A 19,760-nucleotide genomic window follows, 5' to 3' on the forward strand; every position below is an offset into this window, starting at 1 on the left:
CAAGCTTTGTGGTGCAGCTGACACCATGGAGGGAAGGGATAATACCATGCAGGAGTCGATGCAAACCTCATGAAGTTCCACAAAGCAAAGCGCAAGGTCCTACACCTGAGTCACTGCAATCCCAGACACACCAATGAGTTGGGCAGAGAAGTGATTGAGAGCAGCCTTGCTAAGAAAGACCAGGGGGTGACAGGTGATGAAAAACTCTACACGAGCCAGCTGTGTGTGCTCATAGCTCAGAAAGCCAATTGAATCCTGGGCTGCATCACAAGGAGTGTGGCCAGCAGGTCAAAGGAGGTGATTCTGCCCCTCTACTCTGCTCACATGTGATCCCACCTGGAGTACTGTGCACAATTGTCGTGTCCCCAACATTAAAAGGACATGGAACTGTTGGGGCAAGTCCAGAGGAGGCCACAAAGCTAATAAGAGAACCAGAGCACCTCCCCTATGAACACAGGCTGAGAAAATTTGTGCTGTTCAGCCTGGAGAAGAGAGGGTTGCATGGAGACCTGATGGCAACCTTCCAGTATCTGAAAGGGACGTACAGGGAAGCTGAAGACTTCTTCAAGCTGGAGAGAGACTCTACATCAGGAACTGCAATGACAGGACAAGGAGTAATTGAAAGAGGGAAAATTTAGGTTAAATATTAGGAATTATTTTACTGCAAGTGTGGTGAGACACTGGAACAGACTGCCCGGGGAGGCTGTGGATGCCCCATCCCTGGCAGTGTTCAAGGCCAGGTTGGATAAGGCCTTGAGCAACCTGCTCTAGTGGGAAGCGTCCCTGCCCATGGCAGGTGAGGTTGGTTCTAGATGATCTTTAAGGTCCATTCGAACCTCTTAACATTTTGTGAATCTATGAAATAGGAAGCTGTCTTTTGGAACCTCAACTTTTACAGCTCTGAGCTGCAGACAAAAAGAACCCTTCCATCCCATGTTATTTGTTCATAAATTATTAACTAGGAGGTTTCCTGTACCCTTTCTCAGGACACGTGATGCAAGACAAACACAGTTTTGAAACACATGGTTCTTCTCCTCTCAGACAGATGGCCTCCCCAAGTCCTATTCCCACACCTACTGCAGAGGAAAGACATCACATAGGTGTCCAAAGTAAGACCTCTCATGGCAGAAATGAAAGGTACTTTCCTTCCAGCTGTTTATAACACTTCACAGACATCTCTGGTTGTTTCTGGTAAATGCATCACACCATGACAGATTACTGCCTCTCTAAGCTCCTGCATGGTGAAGCTTGCGCTGTTAACTACTAAGGCAGATTTGTATTTCTGCAGCACAGCCAATATATTATTGTTTCACTGTGTTGGTCCTCCTCTCCCTTCAGAAGAACTTTCAAGAAAATTAATGGATACGGTGGGGGATGAATCCTGCCATGAGGTTTCATAACACTGTGGTAGACTGTAGAACAAGCTAGATGTTTTGTTAGAACTCACCAAGGAACTGAGAAACTTGCAGGTAGTACATTGGATGCTGATGTAGGAAAACCCAAAATCCAGTTCCACCCATGTTAAACTTCATTAACTACTTCAGAGATGCACAGAAAAAAGGGAGCATAGAGAGAGAAGACTGCCCTCCACATTGTTAAAGCTATGCAGCATATGGTTACTGGTGACCACTGCTACCATTTTACTCTACAGGCATAGTAAGAGCAGACCAAGAATCCCACCAACAAGAAGTACACTTCTGCCCCTTGGGAGTTCATCCTACTCAGCTGAACAAGGCATGCCGAGTGGTCTTGTTGGCATTCCAGTATCTCTGCGTCACTGCTAGCAATCAGAAAGAAATGGTTTGAGCCTACAGCTAAGGGCAGCACTGCAGATACATTGTACTGTAGGAAGAAATTTAAGAGTGGAGTGGCAAGAGAATGTTCTTTGCGTGAACTATTAAGCTGCATAATAATGCAATTGTGTTAAACAACAACTATAAAATATTCAGCAGGTATCTCTTTCACTGACCTGATAAAAATGTATAGCTTGGGGCTCAGAGCTTCACTCTGACATCTCAAGATTTTCCACTACTAACCTGATGAAAATTAATACCAAAAAGCAAGTGCTGTCATTACTGCATTCTGAAAAAAAACCCACAATAAAGACTCCTACAACCGCATATCTCTCCTAGGCAAAGAAAAAAATATACAGCAGAAGAAATAGTTGTTTATTCTACACTTTGAATAAAAAGAGCAATTACATCACCAGCAAAAAGGCTTCTTTCTTCTACAGAGCCAACTAGGACTTAAGAACATACCCTGCAAATCTCGTCCATCACTCCAACACTAAAGAACCTCACTGAGGCCTTCTAATTCAGATGCAACAAAGTCAGTTTCCAGTTCAACCATGAGTCCTCAGCAAAGAGCACGCTAATATCAAAAACTACCTGGGTGCTGGCTCAGTTTAGGATTCTGTTATCTGAAGCTTTGAGTTGGGCTTTACAACCAGCAAGACTGCATTTGGACAAAGGCTAGAAGACAAGTGAAGCAGATGTGCCTCCTTGGTGTGCTACCACTGGCTGTCCAGTTTAGCCCAAGAGCCACAACGTATTAATGCAAATAAACTCCAACTGATTTTTTCCAGGAATTTTAGAGCTGTTGCCCAATTCAGCCTAACCATGGTATACATAGAGGTTGCTTTCAGTAAGACAAGGAAGGCTTAAATTGGTTCCTATTCATGGCTACTAGTCACATCTTCACGAAACATCACACTCCCAAAAAGCATAGGTCTCTGCACAAGGTCCCTCTGAATCAACCAAAACCAAGAGTAGATGGAATAGAAGAAGGATTTAAGTTCCATGGAAGTCAAGCCCAAAGTTCATCTAAGATGACAAATTTTACCTCTGCAAGGAGGACAAAAATAACAAGGGGACCTCAGTAACTTTGTTTAAACTGAACTTTTTAATGGGGATGGATTCAATTAATACATTGTAAGCCAGTTAAAAATTTTCATTGACTTGTTATTACTTTAGTGAATAAATTAATGGTCAGCTGGGCAAAAAATAACCTCAAGGAAGGAGTAGAGATATTACAAATTCCTTGAGGAGCTCTTCCACTGCTAGTTACTGTCACTGTTGATGCACAACCAAAACTGTAATGCTATGACTCTTGTTTCTCCAAATGCTGCACTACCTGCAGTATTTTCCATTACTAACTCATTTAATGAGTTACACTCCATTATCAGATGGGCAGCGCTTTGGTAGAGGCGTGGCAAAAGATTCTTTGCTTTCTGTCAATGCTCGTGGCTGATGGACAAAAACACTGAACCTGACACCTTGGTTTGCTGCTGCCCTCACAAACCCACTATTTGCAGTCATGGTGATGGCTTTCAAAGTGTCTCCTGTCCCAAAAATGGCTAAAGAGCGGCTGTTGATTTTTGAACTAGCCACTAGTCCTAAGGCACGGTCCGAGGGCTGATCTGGCACCACATTAATTCTTTTAACAAGCAATGCAGCTCGCTCTTTCTCTCCAGGTCCTCCCAGCGTTTCCAAGATGGACTGAAAATCTCTGACAGCAGATTCACAGGCAAAGAGCTCTTTTCCCTCCATGAACTCCTTCAGCTGAGGCAGGACTCTCTCCCTTCTTTCTTGGGCTGCTTGCTCTGTCAGCACTTTTTCTTTGAAGACAAAGTAGCAGCCACCATAGCTCAGTGCAGAGACATAGGTAATTAAGGTAGTGATGTCCAAATTAACTCTGTTGCAGACATTTACTTTGATCTGGGTAGGGAAAGCAATGCTGGCCACTAAATTCTCCCGGTCTACTCTGGTCACCTGCAGGAGTTCAGGGCCTTCTTCATCTGATTCACTGGTGTCAAGGTGCTCATTTTCTGCAGATGGCTCTACCAGTGAGTTCACAGCAACAACATCTCCTCTCACAGATATTCCCATCTCCTTGAGCCTCTCTGCCATAGGACTGGACACGCTATTGTAGAATGCAAAGATGATGTGGGGATTGCTGTACTCCACTGGCTGCTGACGGCTTGCTTGCAGGAAGTCTTCTGCCTGCTCAATGACACTTTTGTCACCATACTGTCCCCTTCCCAGCCAGATGTTATGCAGGGCCTCAGCTTTACGACCGATGGCCTTCACCCACGTGTGACCTCCATTTGCAACAACATCTACCACCAGCGTCTGTTTGTCTCCAAACCTGTCCTCGTACGCAAAGACATGGAGGACACTGACAACATCCTCCAGGTTCTCTGCTGACTGAATAATGGCTTGGAGGTGGGTAAGGTTTGTACTCTGCAGATGGGATTCTTTAATGGCCACTTTCCCTGCCTCCACCTTGTGTAAGAAATTTAGCTCTGCCTTCAGTTTGCTACATAGCTTTGCCCCACCTTCTATTCTCCTTTTCTGGGACTTGGAAAGGGCTTCAGCTCTCTTAATCAAGTCTTTGGCAACAGCAATTCTTTCACAAAGCAGCGACTGCACAGACATGTTGGAAACATTATTCCTGTCAAGTGAGAACAAAGGAGAAGATTGTTATTGCATGGCCAAGAATAAAAACCGTCAAAAGAGTTCTTTCTAATGGTATACACTCCAGCCTTGCAGTAGACTTAAGCTATTGTAAAGCACAAGGAACTGGAACCTCAACACAAAGTCCTGGTGTTGAGTTCAATTTTTCTCCTTCACCTTTAGAAATCCAACCTACGGCCTCAGAAGACCCCAGTTCTCAGCTAGGTAGCACTTAAGTCTACACACAGACCTTGCAAGCTTGTGGTTTCCCCCTACCTGCCATGTAAGAGACCTTCACTCAGCCAGTCACTTAGAGGCATCTTAACTCTCACAGCTCAGTTGTAAAAGCTGCCATCCAGAGCAAAATCAGAAATCCAGATAATGCCGTAAGCAAATCTTGCCTCTCCCTCTCATCACACTTACTGTTAATATTAAAAGCTACCCACTATGCAGATTTCAACCTGCACTGCTCAACTCAGTGCATGAATGCCTCAGAGGGTGGTGAAGCACTGGGACAGGCTGCCCAGAGAAGTTGTGGATGCCTCATCCCTGAAGTGGTAAAAGTCATGGTCAGGTTGGAGGGGGCTTGGAGCAACCTGGTCTAGTAAAAGGCACCACAGTAAAAGGTGTCCCAGCACACAGCAGAGGGGTTGCAACTAAATTATCTTTAATGTCCCTTCTAACCTAAACCATCATACGTTTCTATTACACAGCCTCATGACAGACTATGAATCATAGTTCTAGTACCAGGAGAACCTCTATGCTAAAGTTGCTATGTTTTCTAATTCTACTAAGAGATTTACTGGCCTGCATCTGCTAAATCTATTTTTTCACATCTGTATTACTTTAGCAGTCCTTCCTTAAATAAAGTATGATTGGAATTCTTTTACTGAATATGTGCTGTCTTTGAAAATGTAGGATTCATACTATACCAAACAATAGCATATTTAGGACCATTATGAATAGTGAAATTAATAAACTTTTACTCCTGACTACAAGTATAAACACTGTAATTCTTACCTAACCTGCATGTTGAAGTAAAGTGGTATTAAAGGACAAGATAAATGAAACTCCAACTGAAAAGGAGCAACAGGAAACAGGACACAGCCAAGTGCCACAACAGGCTCTGCAGGGCAACTCAGTGGCCTGCCTCCAAACAGTGGGCCTCCCCGGCCCTATGTCCAAGTGGAAACATGGAAATATTAACTGCTACTGGCCTGGTCCCCATCCAGGATGAGCAACATCTCCACCTGCTACTTCATGGCCAAAAATCCTGATGCCTTCCGAGACGACTTACTAACGCTCTTCACGGTCCCAGGAGGCCAGAAAAATCAGCCTTCCCCCCTCAAACTCTTTGCCACCGCCACAAGCTTATCCTTGAATGTAATGCAATGAGGAAAACCTCTCGATTAGTGATTGGGCACCTCTCCCCACAGCAGCTACAATTCCTACACACACGCACACACAAACACACACAGGCTTCAACACAGAGCATAAATCAAGGCTTGCAGTGACAATAAAACCACACACGCAACTACTTTTTCAGCACAACTACTGTGCAGTACCGCCACTATCAACCACAAGGTCACACACCGTCCCTTGCCTTCGCCCCAGGGCCCGATCTCCCCGGGGCGGGGATCGGCGGCACCGGCGGCCGCTCCCGCCCGCGGCCCGGCCCGGCCCTCTCCTCTGCCGCCGCTCCGCCATCACGTGTTCGCCGCGCCGGGGAGGCCGCGCCGCCATCTCGGGCCGCACGGCGCCCTCAGCGCTCGCCCCAGCCCGGCTCGGCCCCCCGGCCGCCCCCAGCCTCGCCCTCCGCCCACCCGTACCCGCCCGCTCCGCCGGGGCCGGCGTGAGGCCGACCCTTGTCCCTCCTGTTTTCCCCGTCCCCCAGTCGCTGCCGGGACGCGCTTTGCTCGGGCCCGCCTCCCCTCTCCGGGCTCGCAGCCCCGTTCACTCCCCCGGAGCCGCCGCCTTTCGCCAGTCCCCGCAGCCCGTACTCACAGCCCGGCGGCCACAGCCCTCGGCCCGGGCTGGCGTGGCGCGGCCCGGCCCAGCCGGCACCTCCCCCGGGGCCGCCGGGCGGGGACAGCCGCACCACCCGCCTCGCTCCGGCCGCCCCGGCCCGCGCGGCCTGCCGCTGCTCCGCGGCGTGCCCGCGGCTTATCGCCAAAACCCTTCAAGGGCCAAATGCATTACTTCAGGTCAAACGCTGTCTCAGAATATTCTTGGTTGGAACGAACTCACAAGGATCGTTGCGTCCAATTGCTGGTCCTGCCCCGGACAGCCCCAAGAGTCACACCGTGTGCCTCAGCATTGTCCAAAAACCTCTTGAACCGTGTCTGGCATAGTGTTGGGGAGTTTGTTTCACTGCCCAACCACCCTCTGTGTGAACTTTTTTCTAATACCCAACCTAAACCTCCTATGACACAGCTCTAGATCAGTCCCACGATCCTGTCCACTGGTCACCACAGAGAAGGGATCAGTGTCTGCCCACCCTCTTCCCCTCATGAAAAAGTTGCAGTTGCAATGAGGTCTCCCCTCAGTGTCCTCCAGGCTGAACAGACCAAGTGATCTCCACTGCTCCTCATACAGCTTCCCCTCAAGGCCCTTCACCATCTGTGTTGCCCCTCTTTAGATGCTCTGTAGTAGCTTTCTTATAGCCTGATGCTCAAGAACAGCACACAATATTCAATGCGAGGCTGCAATAGCATAGAATAATGGGGACAGGCCAGAGACAAGTTAGCCTTGGACTTTTTAACTTCACTGGAGAAGCAAGAGCCCAGGCTCCATGCATGGTGGATCTGTGCACGTTGGGTCTGTTACATTTGGAGAACACAAATGGACTGTACTAAACCATTCTGTGAATACGTGAGCAAGTGTCCCCAATATCTGCCCCAAGTTGCTGCCTGCCTCCATGCAGCAGACATGGCTATGGTCCCACTCCTCTCCATACAGCAATACTCCCTTACAGTGTGGGAGAGACTTGGCTTCTGAGTGCCAGTTCTTGCAGGGAGAGATGATCTCTACTTGTCTGAATGATTTCACAAGATCTGGAAAGCAATAGTAAGCCAAAGCAAGTTGTAAGGGGCTTACTGCACCTGTATGCCTTTTACTGTGGGTGATGGCACACTGGAACAGTCTGCCTGGAGAAGTGGTAGTCTCCCTCACTGGAGCTATTCAGGAACCATCTAGACACAATCCTGTGCCCTCTGCTCTAAGATGATTCTGCTTGAACAAGGAGGTAGGACCAGATGTCATTCTGTGATTCTGTGACTTAAAGTAGTAACTTCATTAAATGAAGTCACTGTTCTCAGATCCCGATCCCACTTGTTAAATGAAGTCCAGTTCTCATAGGTGTCACACTGTCCTGAGGACCTTGGGAGCAGATCTTCTTCCAGGATAAGCAAATCAACATTACATGCTGCAAGCGACGAGTGTCTCTTCTTCTTTCAGATGACTGCATTAGTAGGAACAAGTTAAATGACACAAAGTTATAATTCATAGTAAGCTGAAGTAATCAAGCCTGTAATTTGTCATTTCTCACAGAGGAACAATGTTTGTCTGTCTTATTGCACCTTGACCCCTTTATGCAGTTTCTACAAAATATTTTAAAAAAAGCTAATCTCATGTAACTAAAGGGTGCACTTCTTGAAAATTACCACAATCACCATATAATTTGGCAGTCCACTGCACTAGTATCACTCACTCCTGAAATTATTTTAAGAAATACATCTTCAAGTTAAAAATACTATTTCCTTAGATTTTAAATGGAAAAACACGTTAGTTCTCTGGAGTTTAAAGATTTCCCTTTAAATAGCAGATAAAATTTATCTACTATTCTAGACATGCAGTTAAAAAAAGAACCCTGCACTTAAACTACACCACTTTCCCCACCAGAGCAGCATAGTATCAAGGTCTGACTACCATAAGGAAATTATCTAATACTCTAAATAAAGCCTGAATTCAAAATAGTATGCATATTGTTTCCAAATTACACCAAATGCCATGAATTCTGATTCTCTGCAGGGTTTAAGTATTACCAGGGAGCTCTGGGACTGTTCTTAATGGTGCAAAAACAGTCACCAGCTTGGCTTATCGAAGTGAAAACCACTGGCAGCAGACCAGAGACCTATTCATATCGTTTAACACAAAACAAGGAGCAACTTACTGTGGTTTGAAACTTGCTTTGGTTTCAACTACCTTTCATAGGATGTTCTTTGCTCATCAACTGTTTCTATTAGCAGGGACAACTAAACCACTGCAGTCAACTTCTGAAGTACCTGCCCATATTTTTGCATGCAGAAAACTCTTGAATATTTATACAGTATTAAAAAAAAACTAAGTGTGCATAAATATTCTACATCAAAGATGCAGCAATATAAAGCTTTCAGTTTCAGATCTGAATAGATTTATTTTCTCTAGAATAAGAATCGGAGTATGGCCTGGTTTTCAGACTAGAATACTCAAAAAGTGATCTGGCAGAACTCTTAATGAACCATTTGGACAGAGCTTTTATTTCTGACATTAGGAAATAAAAATTCATTTCTGGCATGCTTCAGAAATTCTTATTCACCTGATGATAACAAAAACCATCAGAAGACAGACATTGGAAAACACAGGTCAACCAGCTTATACACTATTTCTACTGGTATTCTGTATTTTCTTCACTAGTTATGGCTGGCTGATGAGGGACCTGCCAGGCTGCTCCCCTACATCCTTGGCCTTACGGACAAGCAGACTGATTCAGCTGCTGCTCCGAGTTCATTATCAATGTTTTAACAATCAGATTGCTTTAAAAATCTGAAAACAGTAACTTAAATAGCTGCAGACCAGATTATTTATGTTAAAAAAAGTGTATTTATCCCATTTCTTTTGTGGTAAATTATAGGTTTTTATGACTTGAATGACTCTACACATGTAACAAACATATTGATATATCCACTCAATATCTATAAAAATGCACAAATTAAATGTTCCTTTCATTACATCTTCAGAATTATCTTGCACGTTGGAAAATACTTTAGCACGATTCAAGGGATAAAGTAATTACATTACATACTCTCACATTCTGTTTTGTAAATCCCATTGATTTTTATTGATAGTGATAAATGCATTTAGTTTTCAGTAAGAGTTACTGTTTCTACTTTTCCTAACAATATTTCAAGATTGAAAAGGTGCAATTTCAAGGGCCAAGAAAATAACTCAAGTAAAACAAGTTCTTAGGACACAAAGACCAGGACGGTCAAAAGCAGAGTGACTCAATCAGATCACAGTACACGTCTCAAATGGAATACTTTCCTGCCCTTTTGTGAAAGTACATGATGTTGTGCATCCCATAAAACTATTTCTGGAGGTTAATTAACATTTAAACAATATTCCAAAGTGAAAAAATTATCACTCAACATTTAATTTTTTTAAAAGAAGGCTGAACATTAAGTTCATCATGGCTGTATATGAAAAACTGCTTCCTCAGCAATAAGGATGCTGAAATCTAAGTTTTATGTAGATAAACAGGCTAGGATTGAAAAGACACACAGACACCTTCCCCCAAAACAATGGCCTCTGATTTTATTCTTTAGCCTTTTTCAAGCTGTCACTATAACTTTACAGTTTGTACAGTATTGTGTATCAAGGGAAAGAATTCTCTTTAACAAGATTCCATGTATTACAATATCAAGGACCGTTGTATTTGCACCCATGATGTTTAAAAAATCTCTCAGACAAACCATGTAGAAATAAGTATGCAAAAACTGCAAAGAAAAACATTTAAGTAGCCAAAATTAAAAAGACCTTTGTGTGAACCACAGTCTAGCTTGGTTTCTACTAGGCTATTGCAGCCAAGTAGTCCTTAACCTCAGTTGGAGTGAGCCTCCTAAAACCAGCTTCATTACAGATGCCAACTTCAATGTTGTCTTCTGTCATTTGCCCTTCAAAGCTCTCCTATCAAAAAAAAAAAACCACAGTTCAGTGAACCATATCAGTAAAGACACAAGAAGCTTCTTTCTTAAATAGTTTGCTAACCTTTAGTGTTAAGATAGCAGTATGAATGGCATCTTCAAGCTCCAAATCTTCATTGTATCTGTAAACAGACACGCATTTATTTCAGCATAAGACAAAACCCTTTACAGATTTTAATAATCCTGGAGTCTCTAAAATCCCAAAAACTACTAAAATCTGTTTCTCATACAAATTTTATTTGTAAGCATAGTGGCATTAATGGTCAAAGTTATTATTTGTTAAAAAAAAATCCCTACTTTTCCTACTGACACAATGTAGATAACATTGCTGCAAATGTAATGTTTAGTGCACTCAAGTAACTCTACATAAACACAGAAGATGGAGTTTAAATAAATTAAACTTCCTGTGCACTTATAAACAAGTACACTAGAAGCATCACACCTTAAGAATTTTAAAACTTTGTTTTTGGAATTTAAAAAGTGTACATTTTTTTAAAAATCTGTCTATTTTATATGGAACCTGAACAAAACACAGTGTTCTTTCAGAGAAGTATCAAATACATTACCTTTTCTCAAGAAATGTTTTCCCATTGACGTAATTTTTTCCCATTGCTGTTGCTTTCCAGGCAAAATAAGCTCCCTGTAAAAGCAGAAATTTATTAATTGAATTGTTTTGTGTAACTTAGTGAAACACTATGTATTCAATTACTTGGTAAAAAAATACAGCAGCAGTTAGTAAGATACTGAGTGTTCTGAGACTACAGGAGACAATTTTGATCATTGAGACTAATTTTATACAGGAACATATGCTGTGAAACTGTACAAGATGTGTATTGCACCCCACCTATTTTCATCCACCTGCTACTTTGAAAGATGCATTTAGTAAGTCATTAGCATAGTTTTCATTTGGGATTCCTTAACCAGAAATAGTTTGTTTGCCTTTGAGAAAGTGTGCACTCAACTCCTTACTGACGCTCACCCCACATATTCTTCTTTTTGAAGATAAAGTAAAGTAATATAAGTGACTTGTTGCAAATCAGCCATCTGATTTATGTTCACTACTACCAACATTTGCTTCTATTCCCATGAGCCGTTCTTTGCCTCCATCAAACTGCCTTAAATAAGGCATCTGCATTTTGCTTTTTACACTGAAGCATCAGATAATTCAAACCACCAGAAGCTGCAATAAGCACTATAATCAATGACCTTATTTTTTCATCTGAAGCCACACACATCATACGTGCATCCAAGGGTAGTTTTTCAGAAGTGCAGTGCAAACCCAGCTAAAAATCTCACTTAAATTGACCACTGTCATTAAATACCACAATGCTACAGGTTTTGGCTTAACTTCCATCCAGTTTGAGCAGTATAAACAGTCAATTTATTTTTTCCTAGTAGCTGTTACAAAATGCCATTTTTGCTGGCACTATCACCTAGGTGGGAAGGTGTGAAAAGGGATGACCTCACTCAGAAACAGCTGCTATTTCTCAAAGCAGCACAAGAACATGTAGGCACAGAATGATGCAGGCTTGCTCCTAGCACCTACTGAAACAACTTCTGAAGTTATCTTTCACTCTAGCTGTGTATTATTGTTCTCATCACAGAAAGTACTTCATGAGCACATGCAAAGTTTCACATGTTTTGTCAGAGCAGCAGAACGTACAAGTGTAAGATACTTACAGATGGATCCGACTGAAATAAATACGGCCGCCCTTCATTCCAGCCACATATTAGCAGTGATACACCAAAGGGACGAACACCACTACAGGCAAACAAAACGTAATGAATTATCCAGTGAAAGTCAAAGGTGACTAATTATTCTGGACATGTTTACCTTCTCCCCAGACCAAGGCTGTAATGAGGACGAGTCAACCAACAGAACAAAACCGAAAGTGTCCTGCCTTGGCTGACGTGTCTGTGTGCAAGATATGGAGACCATTCTCACCCACTGCAAATCAGTGCTCCTCCCATTGGTACACTTTCTGTGCACATTCTCCACTGAAAAACTGCCTTTTCCACAAAACCCCCAATCACTGGGTAGCTCTTACTCATTACATTTAAATACCACAATCTTTCCAAGCAGCTCTGCAATCCCAGCACATACCCAGACTGTGTGTACTCCTGCATCACAGAGGCAATTCTCTGTACTAGCTGAGCTGTTGGAATGGGCTCATGATAAACCAAGTAATACTGTTGGGCCAGCTTCCGAGCTCTGTGCACAAGTACTCTGAAAACAAAGAAAAAGTACTATGTCAGAAAAATTCCAACTAGAACGGAAAACTCATAATAATAAATATCTATTCAGGAATTGTACATTTGGCATAACATCAATGTAAGACCACAAGACTATGCTCAGTTATCTTTATCAACCAAGTAATTGCTGAAATATTTAAAGTTGAATTACACTGCTTCCATTTTTTATTTATTTGACAAGTTAATGAATGTATTAAGAAAAATTTCAAGTGAATGTCATTTACAGTGCAATATACTATTATGACATACACTTAGAAAGAAACAGCTAATTGCTATCTGTTACTTAAAGTTCTTGTATGAATATGCATCTAAACGGTGCTCAAACAGAATGTTTTAATACCTGTAATCTGGACCCATACCACTGTACACTAAACCTATATGTTTGGTAATTGGTTCTACTTTGTGGACGCTCCTTTCATCGTACAGAATGGACTTCTGCTTCTTCTCAGTTGCCAACACCACTCCATTTGCAGCTGGAAACGAACAAAAAATATTTAAAAATTAAACTAAAATTAGCAGTCAAAACAGAGAATGAGCTTATTAAACTGTAAAAAATGTCTTCCTTTCTTTTTAAAAGCTGTTCAAGCTTACAATCAGGTCAAAGACAGATACTTTGATGAACACACCCAACACGTTGTTTCTTTTTTTAAATAACCAAACAGCTCTCATAATCCCATTCTGAAGAGTCTGTAGAACATTAATAATTGAGCAATCTAACTAGCTTTTGTTGTGTGTGTTATTTCTATATATATGGACAGGAACACTCAAAAAACCCCCAAAACCAAACATCTACCAGCTGAGTGTCTCCAAAATCACCCAAAAAAGAACCCCAGGAAGCATAAAACTTATTAAAACATGTGAAAATCCACTGAAAGAGTAACAAAATATGTAACAGAGAGAAAGACAAAGAACGATCCAATACAAAAGACCTAGTACGAACATGATCCAAACTGGTTTAGTTCTCCCAAAAAATAGACAAAATCCCAAATCCTTCAGTATTGTCAGGACATACCTTTAATGCCAACTGATGGAGCTCCTGCAGCTACTGCAGCCAAAGCATATTCAATCTGAACAAGCTTTCCAGAAGGACTAGAAAGGAAGATGCAAAATAAATTTTTCCACTCAGTAGGAAAAATCTTCAGGGAGTATCGTGACTTTGTATTGAAATTACACTGTATGTGTGGTTTCCAAAAGCTTTCAAGACACTGATGTTCACTGCTGAAAGGAACCAGTAAAACACAGCTCTGCTTTTTGACTGACAAGCACACAAGGTCAATGGCACAAGACAGCAACGACTCCTATTCTGTTCCCAGCAATCCTGCATTTTGTTTTAATGATCCACCTTATTCTGGTAAGGGATGTGGAATCATCCAAATGGAGCTATAGGTGTCAAGCAAAATAAGTTACAAAGTAACTTATTCAGAAGGAGAGAGGTGGAGGGGTCCATTCTCCATCCCCAGTAAGAAGAACACCAGAGACAGCCACTCACTGGATAAGAGAGTGCACAAGTGATTTTCCAAGTGGATCTGTTCTCTAGGCTGTATTTCAGACACTGCTGCTTTAATAGTTGCACAAGTAAAATGGGATATTATGTAACTCAGTGCTTAGACGAAGAAAACAAAGCAAGGAATAATCAATCAGTATAGTCACTTATGCACTGAGGAAACAAGGTGTAAGGGTGACAAAGTCGTCATTCTGGCTTTCCCACTGCAAACTATAACAATCAGAACAATCACTCCAAGCACACAGTGCTTCTGTTAAATACAAACAGTTTGTGATTCCCTTAGGAAATAATTTCTGAAAGCTTATAAACAATTCAATCTACTTGAGCAGAGCAAGCATGTTAGGCTGCTCCCATCCATTAAGACCATTCTTTTCATCATTTTAGGTTACCAACTGGTTCGTTTGCTCATCTGCAGCAAGCCTTTAGCAATCCCTTTTGCAATTACACAGCATGGCTCTCCACTGAGATTAAGAGGACACCTTCCCACGAGCAGCATAAAGGTTCTTTTGTCCAGTTTTGTTTTTTTTCTATATGCAACATATGTCTGAATACCTTAATAGTTTCAAAAAATGAATGGAAGGTAATTTCCTTTACTCTGAATTAATCTTCAGTCTAGGTGTTAGAGCAACACCCCAGCAGACCCCGCTCCAATAGCATATTCACTCTGTGCAGGCCATCATTCCTCATGCAGGCTGTGCACAACACCAAGTGCAAGGAGAGCAGCCACTGCCAAGCACAGCAGGAAGGAACACAAACTATTTTAAAATTCATCTGCTTCACTCATTCCCACATCTGAAGCAAGCTCTCAGGACACCACAGCTCACTGTCATCACGTACTTCCAGTTAGCTCAGAATCACAGAATTATTCCCCAGCCTATACTGTGTGTGTGGTGATCCCGAGCTTGCTAAGCCAGGCACTCGCTGTAAGGCACGGCCAGCGTCCAGGCAGTCCTTAACGCGGTCCTACAGCAGCTCTGTCTCACAGCAACGAGGAGACACAAGCGGCGCCCGCACCGGGGCCCGAGGTCAGCGACAGACCCCAGGGGGACCCAGGGCCCTCCCCGCTGCCCCTCAGGAAGCCTTTGGGCAGCTGCGTGTCCCCCTCGGGCCCCGACCCCCGCCGCTCTCCCCACGCCCGTCACTCCTGTGCAGGTCGAGCCCCCGGTGCCCCCCAGCGCTCGCAGGCCCAATGACTCTGCAAAGCGCCCTCTCGGTCCCGCCTCGCCGGCAGGCCGCTCCACTCAGGCTGCGCGCCGTTCTCCCGCTGTCCCGTCATCCCGCCCGCCTGCGCCTACGAGCCCACAGCCGCCCCTGCCCCGGCACCTGAAGGTGGTGAGGGAGAAGCTGTAGCCGCGCTCCGCCATTTTGGCACCAGCCCCTGCGCTCCCCGCGCCGGCTTCTCGGCGCAGGCGCGGACGCCGCTCGCCGCTCCCAGCGCGAAAGCACAGCGAGCGCGCTGATTGGCGGGGGGTGGCCTCTGCCCGAGAGTGCCGGGATGCGGTTGGCGGCGAGGCGCGCCGTGAGGCATGCTGGGAGTTTGAGTCCTCCATCCGCCCTATAGCACTCCGCCCTCCTGGTAGCGAGAGTACTGCTGGGACTTGGAGTCCTACTGCTGTCTTCTTGCAATGTCGTGATAGGATGGGGACACTCGGTTTCCCAGAAGGCTCAGGAACAGCGTCGTCTCCCGCGAGGGCTCGGCGGGGCCGTGTGGGGCTATGGCGGTGCTGGTCCTGGTCCGCTCTCCGCTGCCGCGGCTTCGCGCCCTGCTGCAGCGCTGCTGGGGACGGCTGGAGCGCGGCCTCGGGCCGGGTGTCTTCGGGGGCCGGAGCCCGCCCTGGGGTAGGTTCCGGGCTCTTCTCCGCCCAGCTGAAGGAACTGGACGCGTTCCTGTGTCACCTGCTTTGGGAAGGGTTTGGCGTAGATAATCTTAGAGTTCCCTTCCAACGCCATCGGTTCTGTGATTTTGTGAGAGGGCGACGTCGGGGCTGAGGACTGGTTTAACTTCTGAAGGGCGGAGGGAGGCAGGGAGGGCGCTGGGGTTAGTGAGGGAGCGGGGCGGGGGCGCCGCTCTGGCCCTGCTTCGTGTGGGGTTTCCTCGACCGCACGTAAATGGGGCTTGGCTGTAAGGAATTTCAGATTACAGATTATTCTGAGCTGGAAGGGGCACACAAGAATCATCAAGTCCAACTCAGCCCTGCACAGGACAGCCCCAAGAGTCACACCATGTGCCCAAGAGCGTTGTCCAAATGCTTCCTGAACTCTGTCAGGCTTGGAGCTGTGACCACGTCCCTGGGGAGCCTGTTCCAGTGCCCAGACACCTTCTGGGGGAAGAACTTTTTCCAAATGTCTGACCTAAACCTCCCTTGACTCAGCTTCATGCCATGCCCTTTAGTCCTGTCGCCACAGAGAAGACATCAGTTCCTCCCCCTCTCTTTCCCCTCATGCAGAGGTTGTAGAATGTGATGTCTCCTCCAGGCTGAACAGATGAAATATCCTCAGCTGCTTCTTGTGTGGCTTCCCCTCCAGGCCCTTCACCGTCCTCATGGCCCTCCTTTGAATGCTCTGTAAGAGCTTTATATCCTTCTGATGTTTTGGTGCCCAAAACTGAGCACAGTATTCAGTGGGAGGCTGCACCAGTACAGAGCAGAGTGGGACAATCACCCCCCTCTTTTCCTGAGCTGGAAGGGGCACACAAGAATCATCAAGTCCAACTCAGCCCTGCACAGGACAGCCCCAAGAGTCACACCATGTGCCCAAGAGCGTTGTCCAAATGCTTCCTGAACTCTGTCAGGCTTGGAGCTGTGACCACTTCCCTGGGGAGCCTGTTCCAGTGCCCAGACACCTTCTGGGGGAAGAACTTTTTCCAAATGTCTGACCTAAACCTCCCTTGACTCAGCTTCATGCCATGCCCTTTAGTCCTGTCGCCACAGAGAAGACATCAGTTCCTCCCCCTCTCTTTCCCCTCATGCAGAGGTTGTAGAATTTGGTGTCTCCTCCAGGCTGAACAGATGAAATAACCTCAGCTGCTTCTTGTATGGCTTCCCCTCCAGGCCCTTCACTGTCCTCATGGCCTTCCTTTGAATGCTCTGTAAGAGCTTTATATCCTTCTGATGTTTTGGTGCCCAAAACCGAGCACAGTATTCAGTGGGAGGCTGCACCAGTACAGAGCAGAGTGGGACAATCACCCCCCTCTTTTCCTTTCTCCTGCAGGACCAGCACTAGCTGTGCAAGGTCCGGCTCTTGTTCCACAAGGGATCAGTGATGCTGAGGCACCGAGCGTGCTGGAGAGCGTGGTGTGGATGGCGGCGCCCAAGCAGCGGCGCACCATCGAGGTGAACCGCTGCAGGCGGAGGCATCCCAGCAAGCTCATAGAAATAAAGGTAAGCAGCAAAGCCCTGCCTTTGGACAGCCATTGCAGAGGGAAGGACTGACTGCAAAAGCTCTCTGGAGTTTGTTTATAAATCAATGAGCTTAAAAGATGCTATCATCTTTAAAATCCTTTGTAAATCCTTTGTAATTCATGTGTGGCAGAAGTCTGAGGTTAAACAAACAGTGACACTTGAAGTGCAAGCCAACAGAATGTGAATTTTGGCTGAACAGATAATGTAAATGGAAAAGCCTACATTTCTGTGCATCTAATTGAGTCCATTGGTCTTTAGTCTTCCAGACATAATTAGGATAATGATTTAGACACTGAATTTAGAGGTCATTCTTAGTAGTAAGCATTTGACGCAGCAACACATTACAGAAAAGTTTGTAGAAGAATACATTTTTAAATGGTAGGTGAATTTCTCTAATTTAACATTTTTATTTGTAGTAGTTCCCTGTTTCTTTTTTGTTGTTGTTGCTGTTGAAATTACAAAATTTCCTGTTTTCCACTGTCATTTCAGAGGAATATAGATGTTTGTCCTGAATGTGGAAACTTGAAGCAGAAACACGTCCTTTGTGGCTATTGTTACGCAAAGGTCAAAGAAGAAACTCGACTGATACGGATGGAAATATACAAGAAAGAAGGAGAACCATTTAATGCTCCAACTGTAGAGACTGTTGTCCTTTATGAAGGAGAAAAACCCACAGAAAAAGATGAAGGAAAGCGGATCATTGAAAGAGCCAGGAAGCGTCCATCTTGGTTTGTTCAAAATTGATGCTGTAGAATTAATGGTAGCCAAAACAGTTGCTGCAGGAAGAGAATTCATGATTTTCAAGAATGTTCCCACTGAGTGAACGAGAAAAACAGCTCCTCTGAACTTTTGGGAAGCCCGCTTGAATTTTGTGTCATGATTTTCCAGTCAGATGTTGTTTCTCCAGCATGCAGTGGGAAATGCTTCTCAGTGATACATCACAGCAGTCAAGAGAGAAATCAGGATCTGCCTTGGATTTGGATATCTGCATACCATACTCTGAACAACTTGTATGCTAATGTTCTATGCTGGTTTTGTAAATAACAGCTTTTAAATTCACAGATGTACAATAAAGTTTGTTAAGTGTCCCAGGGAAATTTGCTTTCTGGTTTTGGCTCTGCTCTTTTGGAGGGAGAAAAATGTTTAAAAGTGATATTGATCAGAAACAAAGGATATTTTCAAGGAAATATGCAGTTATTTGGTTATTTCCTTTGTGTGGATCTCTCTTCATTGTTGCTGTTTGAGATAATTTGTGATAGTCCTAGGTTTGAGCAAAATAGTGGTTGCCACACAGTATTTGCATTTTTTTCTGCACTGGATGAAGGTTGAGTATTCCTTGCTGTTGTCAGTATACAAAATAATTCTATCTTAAAGGGATGTGGAAAGCCTGTTCCCCAGGGGGTCATTGTGGCCAAAATGCAGGACTCGGCACTTGGACTTATTAAATTTCATCTTCTTGGACTCTACCCATTCATCCAACTGTTCCAGGTCTCTCTGTAGAGCCCTCCTACCTTCCAAGAGACTGACACACACTCCCAGCTTAGTGTCATCCACAGATTTACTAATGAACGACCCCATCCACTAGGCAGGTCACTTGGTCATAAAAGGAGATCAGGCTGGTCAAACACAACCTCCTAAGCCCATGCTGGCTGGGTCTGATACCCTGGCCATCCTGTAAGTGCTGCATGATGACACTCGGTATAAACTGCTCCATTAATGTACCAGGTACTGAGGTCAGGCTAACTGGCCTAGAATTAGCAGGATCCTCCTTCCTACCTTTTTTTGTGAATGGGTGTCACATTAGCCATTTTCCAGTCATCTGGAACCTCACCAGTGAGCCAGGACTTGGTAAACGATGGAGAACGGTTTCACAAGCTCATCTGCCAGTTCCCTCGTCACCCTGGGATGAATCCCATCTGGTCCCAGAGATTTATGAACATCCAAGTGGCTCAGCAGTTCTCTGACTGCCTCCTCCTGGACAACACAGGGACCATTCTGCTCCCTGACACCATCTGCCAACCCAGGAGGACAGCTGTCCTGAGGACAAGCCGTCTTCCCTCTAAAGAGCAGAATAAATCACATTTAATAACATTTAATAAACTCCATTTTCTTCAGGGTGGAAAAAGCCCATTCTTTATTCACATAATTCAATTTTTATACAGTTTTACAGACCTCGTGCAACTCCATT

The 19,760-nt window shown here is 44.6% G+C and overlaps 3 protein-coding genes across 7 annotated transcripts; 1 reads left to right on the top strand and 2 right to left on the bottom strand.

The window, feature by feature from the left end:
- Nucleotides 1-2,147: 2,147 nt before the first annotated feature.
- On the bottom strand, nt 2,148-6,610 carry CUNH7orf25 (chromosome unknown C7orf25 homolog). 5 transcript variants are annotated; one of them, XM_039715112.1, is made up of 2 exons: nt 6,459-6,610; nt 2,148-4,452 (listed from the first exon to the last, which is right to left on the bottom strand). In XM_039715112.1, exon 2 carries the CDS (start codon nt 4,434-4,436, stop codon nt 3,168-3,170), a length of 1,269 nt encoding a protein of 422 aa, XP_039571046.1. In that variant the 5' UTR covers nt 4,437-4,452; nt 6,459-6,610; the 3' UTR covers nt 2,148-3,167. The 5 variants fall into 5 exon arrangements, with proteins under 5 accessions (XP_039571046.1, XP_039571048.1, XP_039571049.1 ...); XM_039715114.1 differs by lacking the exon at nt 6,459-6,610 and adding an exon at nt 6,318-6,335; XM_039715115.1 differs by lacking the exon at nt 6,459-6,610 and adding an exon at nt 6,284-6,305.
- Nucleotides 6,611-9,523: 2,913 nt separating this feature from the next.
- Nucleotides 9,524-15,626, bottom strand: PSMA2 (proteasome 20S subunit alpha 2). Its single transcript, XM_039715129.1, has 8 exons — nt 15,495-15,626; nt 13,680-13,756; nt 13,008-13,140; nt 12,519-12,641; nt 12,095-12,176; nt 10,981-11,054; nt 10,479-10,536; nt 9,524-10,397 (listed from the first exon to the last, which is right to left on the bottom strand). The coding sequence occupies exons 1-8, from the start codon at nt 15,533-15,535 to the stop codon at nt 10,281-10,283; spliced, it is 705 nt and encodes a 234-aa protein (XP_039571063.1). The 5' UTR covers nt 15,536-15,626; the 3' UTR covers nt 9,524-10,280.
- A 219-nt stretch (nt 15,627-15,845) lies between these two features.
- On the top strand, nt 15,846-18,674 carry MRPL32 (mitochondrial ribosomal protein L32). Its single transcript, XM_039715224.1, has 3 exons — nt 15,846-16,010; nt 17,382-17,551; nt 18,062-18,674. The coding sequence occupies exons 1-3, from the start codon at nt 15,887-15,889 to the stop codon at nt 18,314-18,316; spliced, it is 549 nt and encodes a 182-aa protein (XP_039571158.1). The 5' UTR covers nt 15,846-15,886; the 3' UTR covers nt 18,317-18,674.
- Nucleotides 18,675-19,760: the final 1,086 nt, after the last annotated feature.

Source organism: Passer montanus, unplaced genomic scaffold (assembly GCF_014805655.1).
Source record: "Passer montanus isolate IOZ18808 unplaced genomic scaffold, ASM1480565v1 scaffold32, whole genome shotgun sequence".
Classification (NCBI taxonomy): Eukaryota; Metazoa; Chordata; class Aves; order Passeriformes; family Passeridae; genus Passer; species Passer montanus.

Bases quoted from the DNA above. Each gene is read 5' to 3' on its own strand.
- CUNH7orf25 (XM_039715111.1), bottom strand. From the start codon at position 6,197: ATGGCGGCGCGGCCTCCCCGGCGCGGCGAACACGTGATGGCGGAGCGG. The intron at 4,453-6,057 runs GCAAGGGACGGT...CTCACTTGACAG, and splicing joins GATCGGGCCCTGGGGCGAAG to GAATAATGTTTCCAACATGT.
- PSMA2 (XM_039715129.1), bottom strand. From the start codon at position 15,535: ATGGCGGAGCGCGGCTACAGCTTCTCCCTCACCACCTTCAG. The intron at 13,757-15,494 runs GTGCCGGGGCAG...CTTCCTTTCTAG, and splicing joins TTCTCCCTCACCACCTTCAG to TCCTTCTGGAAAGCTTGTTC. The intron at 11,055-12,094 runs GTAAGTATCTTA...CTGCTTTTACAG, and splicing joins TATTTCAGTCGGATCCATCT to GGAGCTTATTTTGCCTGGAA.
- MRPL32 (XM_039715224.1), top strand. From the start codon at position 15,887: ATGGCGGTGCTGGTCCTGGTCCGCTCTCCGCTGCCGCGGCTTCGCGCC. The intron at 16,011-17,381 runs GTAGGTTCCGGG...TTTCTCCTGCAG, and splicing joins GGGCCGGAGCCCGCCCTGGG to GACCAGCACTAGCTGTGCAA. The intron at 17,552-18,061 runs GTAAGCAGCAAA...CTGTCATTTCAG, and splicing joins GCAAGCTCATAGAAATAAAG to AGGAATATAGATGTTTGTCC.